Below are 14334 nucleotides of genomic sequence, written 5' to 3' on the forward strand. Positions count from 1 at the left end.
TCTGCAGCAGCAGAGTTCTTGGGGTTAACTGTATTTCACTTAGTGATATACCTTTTCCTAAAACCTGAATTAAATAAGGATTTCTGTTTCCATCACTCATATTGGAGGATTCCTAGCCATTGCTGCAAGCAGGTTTGACTTTGGCTTTTCTCAATCACTAGAGGATATCTGTGTTTTGACCTCTTTGAGAAGTTATTGTCAGCCCAAGAACCAGCTATCTATATCCTGACATCTTATCAGTAATTCCTCATTACTGCTGTCAACCATCCAGGTTCTGGATGTCCCTTTTTTACCTTCAGCACAGAGGTACCAAGTAGCTTCTAAGTCAGTCTAGTTTACAGGCCCATCTTTGATAAACTTTCCATGAAATAGCACTGTGCACTTGAAACACATACCACCATCAAATAGTAACTTGAGTTTTTTTTTTTTTTAACCCTTATTAATTACTTTTCTGTTGCTATGATTAAAAAGCAACTTAGAGAAGAAAAGTTTATTTTGGCTTATGGTTCCAGATGGACAGAGTCCATCATGTTGAGAAAGACAAGCCAACAGTCAATGGTGCCAGGAGTAAAAAGCTGGATTACCATATTTCATCCACACTCAGGAAGCAGAGACATGAAACAGGAATTGAGGAAAGGCTATAATGGCCAAAGCCTACTCCCAATGAAGTAATTCCTCTGGCAAGGTTCCACGTTGCCAAAATAGCACTACTAACTAGCGACCAAGTGTTCAAATACATGAATCTGTTGGGGGCATTTTTTTTATTCAAACTATCACATTTCCATAATACAACACTGTTGTGAGAGGGGTAAGCTGTTGAATAAACTATCATTAACTCACAAGTGAAATAAATCCCAGCACTTGGGAGGCAGAGGCAAAGAACCTAGCATATGGAAAATCTGGAACCCAGCTGTGAAATGTAGGTGTGGATGCAGAGTGATTCAATATAGCAATACATATACACATGCACAGATACGATGGGAGATTAGTTAGCCTTATGAGAGAAAGAAAGAACATACTCTACAAGTATGTTAGTCTTGAAGATGATTTTACTTCCTTCCCATTTGGATGTCTCACTTATTCTTCCCTACTTCCTCCGATAATGCCTTTCTGTTTTGTACTAAATACAAGTACAAGACACTTGCATTTGTAGATTTCACATATTCAATCAAAGATTTTTTTTAGTATGTACATGAACACATGCATCCATGTTAGCAGTATATGTATGTATATATTTATGTGTGTGTGTATGTGTGACTACAGTGAATTGAACCTGTGTACTACAAGAGAAGTTAAGTGTTCTTGCCTGCTAAGCCATCCTTCATAGCCCCCTATTTTATTTTACTTTTTTCTTTCTAGGGATTGAATTCAGGTCCTCATAGTTGCAAGGCAAGCCCTTTATGGACTGAGTTATCATCTATTCTGGTTGCTTCTCTGTTGCTTTGAGAAAAACCATGACCTTGCTGAAGGTGTTTATTTCAGCTTACCATTCATCATTGGGAAGCCATGGCTGGAACTCAGGGCCAGCCAAGACTGATGTAAAAGCCATGGAGGAATCACTTGTTCTCCAGGGCTTGCTCAGCTTGTTTTCTTATAAAGCCCACGGGTGGCACCACCCACAATGGGCTAGGTCCTCCCATATAAATCATGAATCAGGAAAATGTCCCACAGACATTCCCACAGGACAACCTGGTAGAGGCACTTCCTTTTCCCAGCTGGCTCTAGTTGGTACCAAGTTGACAAAAACCTAGCAGTACATTTCTTCAGCTCCACAGAGATGCTTTGCATAAGTCACAAGTGGGAAAAATACAAGCTCTTTTAGTTTACAGTTTTGGAGGTTCAAAGTTCAAGACTAGGTGGATGTTGTTTGGTCTGTGTGAACGCAGTGAATCACAATGACAGAAGTGCATCTCAGAGTGAGCAGCAGTCAGACCTCAAGGCAAAGTGGAGAAACTGGCAAGATTCTATACCCTTAAAAGTTCTTTTTTTTCCCCCACACCTTTCATCACAGTACTCAGAGCAAAGGTAGACAGATTTCGGAGTTCAAGGTTAAGTTTTAGGATAACCAGGGCTACACGGAGAAACCCTGTCTCTCAAACGAAACAAACACCTCAACATAGTTGGAAAGTGAGATGATAGAAAATTATTTAAAAAGATGTTAGTTTGTAGTTGTTGTTTTTAAAGACAGGGTTTTTCTGTGTTAGCCCTGGCTTACGTATAACTTGGGTCTGTAGAACAGGCTGATCTCAAACTCAGATCTGCCTGCCTCTGCACATCAACCATTAATCAAGAAAATGTCCCACAAATTTTGCTCACAGGATAATTTGATGGAAATAATATTTCAATTAAGATCCCCTTTCCCCTGTGTGTCAAGTTGACAAAAACTAACAAGCACAGTGTATATTACAGCTAGCTGTATGAGAGCAGACAAGGGTGCAGAGGTCAGAGGACAACTTTCCAGTCAGTTCTATCTGCTGTGCATTTTAGGATTGAAGTTAGGGTCTCAGGCTAGTACTTCAAGCTCTTTATCTGCTGAGCCATTTAGCTGGCCCAGGTTCACACAAATCTTAGCAGGAAACCACCATTTACAGTATTTTAACCAACTTTGCCATCTGGTAATGAAATGAAAGGCACTTTATTTCTCAAGCAATAAAACATCTCATTAATTTACTTTCTCAAAAATAGTAGAGATGTCAAAAAAAAAACCAAAAAAACCCAAACCAAATAACAACAAAACAAAACAAAAAAACAAAAACAAAAACAAAACAAAACAAAACAAAAAAAAAAAAACCTAGCTATGCTCTTTAATACCAGCACTGAGGAGGCAGAGGCAGGTGGATCTTTGTGTTTGAGGCTGGCCTGGTCTACAGAGTGAATAGAAAAATCCTGTTTAAAAATAAAAGCACCGAGGGTAGATGGGGTGAAGAGAAGGAATTACATCTGTTTCAATAGTGATGCAATTCTGGGGGCTAGAGAGATGGCTTACTGGTTAAAAGCACTGGCTGCAGTTCCAGGGGACTCAGGTTCAACTCCCAGCACCTACAAGGCCACTTACAACTGTCTACAGTTCCTGTTCCTGGGGGTTTGCCACTCTCAAACAGAAATACATGCATGTAAAACACCAATGCACATAAAATTAAAAAATAAATCTTTTAAAAATTAATGCAATTATATTTTGGAGGCACAAAACCCTGCCTCAAAGCGGGGTAGGCAGAATTACACATCTCTGGGGAAACCAGAAAGGCTTCAACACAAGGAACGCAGAAACGTGGATTTACCCCCCTCCCCCAACCTTCAAGCAGATCAGGCACTCAACAAAATTCAGAAAAGGGAGAGGTCAGGTCGAAACAATAAAATGTTTCAACTAGACCACTTCTTTTGAATACTGAACTAGCTAGTGTCGGGACTACTTTTTGGATATAGACTTAAAAACAAAAATCCTAAAGAATGGGAGAGAAGACAGCGCACCTTTCCTCACACTCTGTACTTAGAACTGCTATAAAAACTCCTGAAGCACAAAGCTGATGGCAGTTGAGCTGTTACTGGATTCAGGAAGCCTGGTAGTTAAGGAGAGGGTTTTAATCAAAACCAAGAGTTCCATCCTCTAATGCCCCCTTCTCACCGCAGAAGGAACCGCGGATAGGGAGACAAGAAACGCATGGATGCAGAGCGCTTCCAAGGCTAAGAGATCCAGCTCCACGCAGGACAGCCTATGCTAGCGTGAGGAAGCTGCGGCACGGGCAGGACACCAGTACCTTAACTGGCAGGCAGCTAATGGGCAGCGCGACTCCGACCCAGGACCGCGCGGCCCGCGCCTAGCAGGAAACCACGCATGCGCAGAGCCCAGAGCCGCGCGGGATGCCCGGCCGCGGCTGATAGAGCCAACCGCCCGGCCTTGCCCGATGCCGGCTGCCGGCGCCCTCTTTCCAGCGCCGCGACCGCGCTCACGCTTGTCTCCTCCCAGCTGCTCAGGACTCGGTGGTCCCGTCAGGCCGCTGAGGGCGCGACGCCGACGGCGGCTGCGACAGCCCCGGAGGCGCGAGAGGCGCCGGGGTCGCGGCGGCGATTGGCCGGCTGCGGCGCCTGCTCCCATAATGCAGCGCATGGCGCGTCATTGAAGAGAGACCATGATGGCGGCGGCGCTGGGGCCCCCAGAAGTGATCGCTCAGCTGGAGAACGCGGCCAAAGTTCTGATGGTGAGGACGCCGGGCTCGGAGAACCGCAGGATCAGTGGGACTCCCGCTGGTTCTCTTGGGTTAGGCATTCTGTCCGCTGGGTTGGTGGCTGGGAAGGGCCTTGGGATGAACCCTGAAGTGGTGGTAGTGGCGTGGCGCAGGATTCTCCATCCTACTTTCCTCCTTGGTTCTTTACTTTCTAGTGCTATCTCCTTTCTTGACCGCCTTGCTCCTCAGCCTGGCATTGGGGTGGAGTGGTGTAAGATGGAGAGTTTCATGTGCCGCCAGCTTCGCTCTATACCGCGCTGGGCAGACTGGGTAGCACGGGGTGAACCCCGCAGGACTTGGGTCAGGAAACATTCTTGGGACTGTGTGCATGACTCTAGGGAGTTTATCCTGTTAAGTGAGGGATGGCATAGTCTGGGTGCTGTTAACAACCCTTGTTCCCTTGTGCATAGGGTCCACTAGTCCACTAGCTCTTTGCCTGACATGCAGTCTGTTCTGGGTAACCGCAGCAGGCGGCACGTGGACGGACCGGCAGGAGGGAGGGAGGGAGGCTAATCTTTAGGACCAAGGTCGTTGGGGCAAAACTTGGTTCAAGACTGAGCTCCTTATGGGTTTCGCGTTTTGGAAAACTGACTCTGTTGTACTCATTAGTTGAAGTCTTACAACTACCACTAAATAGTTTGATTAGGGTGTTTGAACAGGACGAGTCCGAATTATGAACAGTATTCTACACAGGGAGCAAAAGTAAGGATAAACTATGTTCAGTTACTTAATAAACTGCGTGTCTTATGCTTGCTTGGCTCAGCTTAATTTCTTTCTTTAATTTTTTTTTGTAAATTATGACGACAGCATTTGTAGCTTTTTTTTAAACTTAGAGGTTCATTTTATTACTTGAACTGATTTAAACTTTTTAACAACTAAAAGCAGCCAAATTTTTTTATTGAATTTTTTTTAACTTACATTTCAAATGTTATTTCTTTTCCCGTTTTCCCTCTGGAATCCCCCTCTCCCTACCTCTATGAGAGTGTTCTCCCACTCACTCACTTCCTCCCATTTCCCTGCCCTGGCATTCCCCTACACTGGGGTATTGAGCCTTCATAGGCCCAAGAGCCTCTCCTCTCTTTGATGCCTGATTAGGCCATCATCTGCTACATATGCTGCTGGAGTCATGGGTCTCTCCATGTGTACTCTTTGGTTGGTGGTTTAGTCTGGGGGTCTGGTTGGTTAATATGTTCTTCCTGTGGGGTTGAAAATTCCTCAGCTCCTTCAGTCCTTTTTCTAACTCCTCCATTGGGCACCCCATTTTCAGTCCAATGATTGGTTGAAAGCATCCGACCCTGTATTTCTCAGGCTCTTGCAGAGCCTCTCAGAAGATAGCTGTATCAGGCGCCTGTCAGCATGCACTTCTTGGCATCCACAATTTTGTCTGGGTTTGGTGACTGTATATGGTATGAATCCCAGGGTGGGGCAGTCTCTGGATGGTCTTTCCTACAGTCTCTGCTCCAAACTTTGTCTCTGTATTTCCTCTTGTGATATTTTGTTCCCCCCTTTAAAAAGAACTGAAGCATCTACTCTTTGGTCTTCCAATTTCTTGAGCTTCATGTGGTCTGTAGAAGATTTTTTTTTTTTTTTACCCTGAACTTTTTTACTTTAAGGTTAGTTTTAAGGATTGTATTGGAGCATTATATTTAAGGATATTTTGCCTGCCTCTGCTACCAAGTGCTGGAATTAAAGTATGTACCACCACACCTGATGGGGTTGGGGAAATGGCTTTGTTTTGAGACAGGGCCTGTCCTAAACTTGCTTTGTCCACTCTAGCCTTGAATTTTCTGTCTCCTTGCCTCAGCCTCCTGAGTGATGAGATTATAGGTATGTACCACCTTGCCTGCTTGGAGAAGTATTTAAATGAGCTTCCCAAATTCATTTTTCAAAAAGATTAAGGTTGTTGCCTTTTGCTTGAGGATAGTACCTATTATACAGAGTAAAACAGTCATACTTTCTATGCTAATATTTTCTTCATCGAGAGTTTTTTTTCTTCAAATTCAATCAGGTAACCTAAATGTAATATTGAAAACTTGATATTGAAAATACATATTATATTACAAATTATAACAAATATCACAAATTATAACAGAAATACTGGACTGTATTATTTTAAAGTAAGTCAATATACAAATATTTCCCATCCCATTTCCCCTTCTTATGTAATCTGCAGAACAGTTTAAATATGCTTTGCCTTTTCCACTGGCTTTTACAACATATATTCTATGTTTTTTTCCTATTTATTTATTTACTGGCTTTTACAATACATATTCTATGGTTTTTCCTATTTACTTTATTTATCTATTCATTTTTACATTAATAATGATATACTATGAGTATTATCTCTGACTTTTCCTAGCAATACCTTTCTGAACAGTAACAACTCAAGCTATACAGAAGTGTGGGCTATGAGGGCAGTTATAATGTTCCTACCACTCTTCAGTGATGACTGTTTCCTGAATAGCCATGTGGAACCTCTAGCATTGTAAAAAACATACATATAGGCCTACCTGCTGTGGCTGCTCATTCTTCTAATTCTAGCACTTAGGAAGCAGAAGCTTCCTAACACAGGAGGATCTCTGTGTTTGAGACTAGTCCTGGTCTACTTACTTCTAGGATTGCCAGGGCTACATATATATTGTGAGACCCTATTTCAATAAAACCCTAAGAACCAAAATAAAACAAACAGCAAACAAAAAGTATATCAAGAATTATTATGAAAATAACCAAGAACTTTTTAAAGACAGGGTCTCTACACAATCTTGTCCTATCCTGGAACTCACTACATAGACCAGGCTCATCTTGAACTCACAGAGATCCACCTCCCTATGCCTCCCAAGTAAGTACTGGGATTAAAGACATGTGCCACCATACCTGGAACCAAGAACATTTTTATAGTAAAAATGAAAGGTCTTCAGACTTGATATGCCACTTAGTAAAGTATGTATAGAAACTGCAATAATTGAACAATAATTTCCACGTGCATTGGCCTGGAAGAGAATAGAGAGTTGTAATGGAATGATCCAAAGCAAATAAATATGATGGTGCTTTAAGCTGTCAACCTAAGGGGCAATAGATTCTGCTAGTAGAAGTATGAAATATGACAAATTGTGGTAAAAGGTTTGCATTAAGTTTTAAAAGCCTTAAAAATTCATCAGTTTTTTTTTCTCCTGCTATTTCACTTCACAGTCTATATAAATAAACTGGTATTCTATGATAGTTAATGAAATTTTATGGAATTAAAAAAAACATAGATCTAATGTGTAGTGAGTTTTTGGGGGGAGGTGCACGGTTTGAGACCAGATCTTTTTATGTAGCCCTAGGTGTCTTGGGACTCCCTAAATAAATCAGGCTGGCTGCAAATTCACAGAGATCTTGGTGTGCCACCACACCCAGCCTGATTTTTTTTTTTTTTTTTTTTTTTTTTTTTTTTTTTAATGAAAGGATCTGAGTGGACATGGAAAGTTGTTCAGGATAAGTAAGGTAAAGGTACAGAAAAAAATGTCCTATTTTGGTTTCTTTAAAACATAAAAAATCTAGCAGGATGTGATGGCTCATGCCTTTAATCCCAACACGTTGATCCCAACAAATTCAGGCTGGATCTCTGAATTTGAGGTTAGCCTGGTCTACCACAGATAACAGTAGTTCTCAACCTTTTTAATGCTGTGACCACCTAATACAATTCATCTCTTTATGTTTTGGTGATTCCCAACCATAAAATTATTTTTATTGCTGCTTTATAACTACTTTTGCTGTTGTTATAAATTGTAATGTAAATATCTGATATGCAGGATGTCTGCTATGTGACCCTTATGAAATGGCCATTCAATCCCTCCAAGGGGTTTGGAACCACAGATTGAGAACCACTGAGAGTTCTGGAGCAGTCAGAGCTACATGGTGAGATTCTGTCTCAAGAAACCAAAAACAAAAAAACAAAAACCCAAAAAAACAAAAACAAAAAACAAAAAAAAAAAAAAAAAAAAAAGGAAAAGGAGAGGAGGAGGAAGACTATCTACATGTATTTGGGTATCCATAGAACTGGAAGGTCTACACTAAATTGTTCAGAATAACAATGGACTGTGATTGATGTGGCAAGAGCCCTTGGTTTCTGTTTTAGTATATAATTTGAAGTTTTTATAGTATAAAACATTACTTGAATCATAAATGATTTCTGAATTCAGGTCCCCTGCAAGAACAGTACATGCTCCTAACTGCTATACCATCTCTGTAGCACCCCAGAATTAATTTTTTATTTGATAATTGTACGTATTTTTTTTGGGGGGGGGGACCAGGTGATATTTAAATACATGCATATATGTACATAGATATTATGTAATGTTCATAAAGAAAATTAGAAGGGTGTCATATAGTTTACACTATGGCTGGGTTTGTAGTGTTGCATTTGTCAGGTTGTTCTGTTTCCAATTCATGTAATTGCTGCTAGCTTAGCATAATTTTGTCAACAAATATGCCTTTTAAGTGAGGAAAAGTTAATAGAAAGGAGATAGGGACTTACTCTGTAAATTATGAGAAACATTAGGTCACCTTTTAGTAACTATTTCACAGTAGGGCCTTTCAAGGTTTATACTGTACAAGTTAATCTTGTGGTGACTGTAAAAATCCCAGATTCTATTGTCTTGTGTAGAGAAGTCCTGATTAAGTAGACAGTATTTCATTCTATTTCCTGGTCTGTAGATCTGAAAGCTCAGCAGAGTTGTTGGCCCTGCTTTACATTCTAGCTATGAAGCTGTTCTCACCAAGAATCTTTTTCTACCAGGGCTAGCTACATAATTTGCAGGGCCCAGTGCAAATAAAAATGTTTAAAAGGAGATTGAAAGTGCTCCTGAAGGTTGCAAAATTCAAAGCATTTTCTTGTTAAATATTTTATTATAAAGCAGGTGGTAGGGAATGACTTAGTTGGTGAAGTGCATACTGGGCAATCATGAGGACCTTCATTTAGTTTCCCAGAAGCCAGATGTAGACATGCATGTGTATGTTTGTAACTGTAACTCTGCACTGGGAAGAAACAGACAAGCAGTCCCTGGAGCTTGCCACCCAACCAGTTTCAGCAGTTGATGAGCTCTGGGTTCAAAATGAGACCTTGTCTCAAGCAGGACAAGATGGAAAGCATAGAGGGAAACATCCCCTCTAGTCTCCACAGAACACCTATGCATGTGCATGAATGAGAACACACTATGCATATATGTAATAGTAATTTATGAATAAGATCAGTCACAGGACATGGTACTTTGGTATCACAGTGTTTAAAAATAATTACTATTATTAACTGTTGTGGTAAATATTAAAAAATGATTCTGTTGCTATCGGGCCCCTTGGTCTTACTACTCAGGAGCTGCAAGCCGCCCTCTCCATGAAGTTCCCTTCCCCAGGCGATTCACTCCCCCCACCCTGTTGCTTCTGTCCTGGTGATCCAGCACAAACATTACTCCAAGGCCCGGTAGCTTATCAAGGAGGCTTATATATTAAATTCCCAATCCACAAACCCTCTACACAATAAGCTTACAACCAATGGACAAAGATACAAACTGCCCCTTTATACGAGATAAGAAGACTCATAGAAACCCTCAGAAATAATAATAGCAACCTTGACAAGCCAGAGATGCGCCGAGAGAAACATGCACATCCTCCATCTCCATTCCTCCTGGAATCTCTCTTTCTCCACCTCCAGCCTCCACTTCTGCACCTAGACCTTTCCCTGCCTATCTCTTTTCTGTCCAATCATGTATCTCCTTAACATAAATCTACAATTAACTTTATTTTATTTGTATGGGTGTTTTGCCTATATGTATGTCTATGTACCATTTGTATTCTGAGGTCAGAAAAGGATGTCAGATTCCCTGGAACTGGAGTTTAAGGTTGTGAGCCACTATGTGGGTATTGAGAATTGAACCTGGGCCTTTTGGAAGAGCAGCCAGTACTCTTTACACTGAGGCATCTCTCCAGGCCTCATGATTTATATATAATATAGTTGATGTGATATCTTGATTGGTCATGCCTTTCTATAAATGTATTAATTTTTTTATTGTATTTTGTTGTTTTGAGATAAGATCTCACTTCCTGGCTGGCCTGGAACATAGAGCAGGCTGACCTTGAATTCTAGAGATGTATGTGTCATGTGTTCTCAAAATTCTTTTTGCAAGTTCATCTTCAGTCAGTAGAGTTGAAAGTGACATCACTGGCTAATGCCAAACATGAATGCAGTTTTTCTTTCAGAAAGATATTTCTGTTGATGCATCTATTAGTACTGCTGCTGCATTTTAAAGCTAATAACATTAGAGTAGTTTTCTAGTTAAGTATTTTGAAGTATTGAGTACCTTTAGAGCTGGTGATTCTTATAGATTAAAAAAATTAACTATACAAACCAGGCTTATGTAAAGTTTGAATTTAGTTTAGATGTAAATGTACATAGTATTTCTGTCTTCTGACAGTTGTTACTGGTAGAAGTCATACAGTACAGTCTTAGAGAGTCACTTCATGAATTATAGAAGTAAAAGTCTCTGATTATGCATCTTGCTGTTTTATCTTAAGTTACGAGAAAATAACTTTGAACTTCTTCCTCATTAGAAATTAGGTCATGTAAAATATCCCTTTAGGTTGGTGGGATAGCTTCAGTGGTAGAGCTCTTGTCCAGTGTGCATCAGGTTCTGTGTATAAAACTAATCTCTCCATTTTTAAACTTTTAGTTACTTGCTTTTTTGGTGGAAATTCAGAAGCAGTGTTTGTAAACTGAAGAATTCTAGTGATTTCTTGAAGTGATTAATTCTTTTTGGTCTATAATTTATTGATCCAAGTTCACTGAGTGTAGATGACAGTTTCTGTCCTGGTGCTCAGGTTGTGGTTAGGGTTAAGGGTTAGGCTCTACTCTAGGTTCCTGCATAGTCTGTGTGTGAAGTACCCTAGCATTTCACTGTTGCCAGCCAGGGTTAGGTCTCACCTCAGCTACCTAAGAGACCTTGGTGCCCCAGGTGTGTACACATGTGGTTGGCCCCCACCCTTTGGACTTTGCTTAGAAAACACAAGTTTCTAAGCACTTCAGGGCAGCAATAATGATGCCCTTTTGAGAGCAGAGGCCCTATGTGACTGTATAGAATGCCCACCCCTGAAGCCTGCTTGGCTCTTGCATTACAGAGCCATCCATCACCGTTGATTGGCTCTCTTCCAGAGCATTTCTTGTCTCAGTTCAGTTGACTTAAGATGCCCTTCTCTGACTTTTGCCTACTTAACACTTTATTCTCAGTTTCTTTAGTTGTGTATTTTGGTCTAGACTAATGCTTGTTTGTGGCTCCCCTTGCTTTGGTAACATTTTTTAAGCATGCAGTGATACACAGTGTGACTGTTGCTTACTGCTGCAGCTAGCAGAAAGCCCTTGCAGCATCAAGGGGTCATGTGAATTGCTAACTCACTTTTGTCCTGCAGCATCAGGCTTATAGAGGGTTACATCATGTGCATTTGATAGTCATTTGAGGTGGAAATATTTGAGCAGAATGTTGTAGGGGAAGGCAGTGTTGTGGGAGAGTCTGAGACAGACTTCTCAGGTTTGAACAGACCCATTTTTCTTCCAAAGGGCAGCAGCAGGCTTTGGATAAGTTACCGGCTTGCCAAGCTTCTTAGAGCACTTCTCTCTCTGTGAGTCTCTGGCCACTCCAGTTTTCTTAGTTCTTGCTGTTTTCCATCTCAACACAAGGCATTTCATAAACAATTCATTCTGCCTAAAGAGTGCTGTTGACTTTTCAGGGAAGCCTTTGTTAACCTGGAAGGTAAGATCCACCTTTTCTGTACTGACCCACATTCACAACTGCCTGTGTGTTATTTGATCAATATTGGCCTCCCTTGTTAGACTCTTAATATCTTTAGTTTGGTCTTTGCTTGCTTTTCTTTGAAGTTTTTGCCTAGCATCTGGCACAAGGCTTGTCTTAGAGTAGTTGCTTTAGGATATGTTAATGAAGAAAATGAATAATTAAATTCAGAAGGAAGTAGGTTGTTGTGACCCAGAGGAAATAGGCAGCTGTGGCCTGTATTAAGTCCTTTTTGTCACCACAATTACCTTGAGTTTTCCTATTGGTGGGACTGAGGAGTTGTGGAAGGTGGTAAGATTTTGAACAAGATTGGAGTGGGGAATATATTAATTTTTTAATGCCAAAATAACTGAGGAAGGAGAAATTACTGTGTGTGTGTGTATGTGTATGTGTGTGTGTGTGTGTGTGTAATTTGGGGAAGGTGAGAACTAATTCCTCAAACAGGCTTAGACTTTGTTTTTTCAATGTTCATCTAAAAATTAATGAAAACTTTATTGTAATCTATAATATAGCCATGTTTAATTACGAAATTATTTACTTTCACCTATGAGGTGTCATCATGGAGAAGTCACACTGTGTGTGTGTGTGTGTGTGTGTGTGTGTGTGTGTGTGTGTGTAAAAGTACAGGTGGAAAAGTTATTGAAGTCATAGGAATTAAAAGGCAGTATAATAAAGTGTCTAGAATATCTGGTTTTTGTTTGTTTTTTTCTAATAATGATGGTCTGTGATATTTAGCAAGTTAGTTAGCCTTGGTGTCTGTTTTTCAACTACAGTAGGATAATGAATGGGACTGGAGACATGGCTGAGTGGCTGAGAACCAGGCACTGACTGATTGCTCTTGAAGAGGATCTAACTTCAGGTTCCAGCACCCATGTTAAGTGATTCACAACCTCCTTTAACTTCAGCACTAGGGGATCTTAGACCTCTGGCTTCCAAGGGCTCGTAGTCACATGCATACCCACACAGAGACATGATTACAATTGAAATAAATTTTACAAAATTAAATAAAACAGGGAATAACATTTTTAAAAAGAATAAAACGATTATTTAAGAATGTTTTCACTGCTCTAACAAACCTGTGTTTTCTTCTTAATATTTTATTAAAGTTTTGTTTCAGTTTTACATCTTAAATTTTCCTATATATAAAGTGGATTTATTACTTTGTACAGTGTATATAAAGATCTAGTTTTATTTCTTTAAGATATCTAATTGTTACTGCTCCACCAGCCTGGCAAATTTGACCGTCCCTCATTGATGTGTCTTACTTTGATCTGTTACTGGGAATTCTCTCTGTTCTTTTTTAATTTTGCTTCAGGAGAGTGGAAGGAGGTGCATGTGTTAAAAATCTTTGCTTTAAGGCTGTCTTTAAGTTTGAACCATTCATTCTTTCAGAAGTGTCTGTCTGCTTTGGCAAGCTTTTTCTTATTTTTCAAAATTCTACTCTTTGGCTCTTTTCATGTAGTTAAAATTGTACAGCTGTAAAAACCTTGTTGAGATTTTTAACAGGATTGTATTGTTTAATTTTGAAGGACCTGTATACTTACTTTTGAGTGTAGGTCTTATGTTACTGACTTCTCATTGCCAGTGGGAATCTGAAATGTGAATAAGTATTTATTCTTGAGATTTCCATATGAATATGCTGCAGAGATAGGATTGAAGCTGGGCTTCTCTGATTGTATATTCTATTCTTGTCATCAAGTGATATTTAAGGCTGTGTAAAAGCTATGAGATAGTGTAGAACTGTATACATCAGGAAAAAATTAAGAGCACCAGAGAGGAGAGCTACAGAAATACATAAATAAGACTGTGTGGGAAAGAGGAGAACATGAGTTAAGGCAAAGTTGTGAGGAGTGAGGAATATTTTGCAACAAATTAGAGAAGGTGATAGAAAATGAAGGGAGTCTTAGTGGAGAGCTCAGCATTCTGGGAAGCTTTTAGACATGGGTTTCATGTATTGTCAAGCTTGGTTCTTGGTATGTACTCAATTTTTCTTTACTTTTTTTTTTAAGCTTTGAAAATAAGAATAAGATCATTTTTGGGAGACTGAGAAGAAAACATAGTTGGTAGGACAACTTTGGAACTAGAGGAGCTTGGGGGATTGATTAATCACGGCCTTGACTCTCACTTGTTAATTAGCAGAAAAAGACAGTGCCTCGAATCTGTAGAATTTCTTGTAGAGCACAATTAAACATGCTCATTCATTCATTCAATCAACCGATTAATTAATTAGTTATTTAATTATTTGGGTTTTGTGGTTGTTATGTTGTTTTTTGAGAGAAGGGCTCACTATCAGA

General features: G+C 40.0%; 1 protein-coding gene across 2 annotated transcripts in view; it reads left to right on the forward strand.

Moving 5' to 3' along the window:
• Positions 1-4127: 4127 nt before the first annotated feature.
• Positions 4128-14334, forward strand: part of XPO4 (exportin 4) — a gene marked incomplete at its 5' end in the record, with an annotated part of 83135 nt that continues 72928 nt past the window's right edge. For both annotated transcript variants that reach the window (XM_080926014.1, XM_080926015.1), the window contains one exon: positions 4128-4196. In XM_080926014.1, coding sequence (XP_080782140.1) covers positions 4128-4196 — 69 coding nt within the window. The remainder of the gene's footprint in view (positions 4197-14334) is intronic.

The sequence above is a fragment of the Micromys minutus genome (genome assembly GCF_963924665.1).
Source record: "Micromys minutus genome assembly, chromosome: 12".
NCBI classification, from domain to species: Eukaryota; Metazoa; Chordata; class Mammalia; order Rodentia; family Muridae; genus Micromys; species Micromys minutus.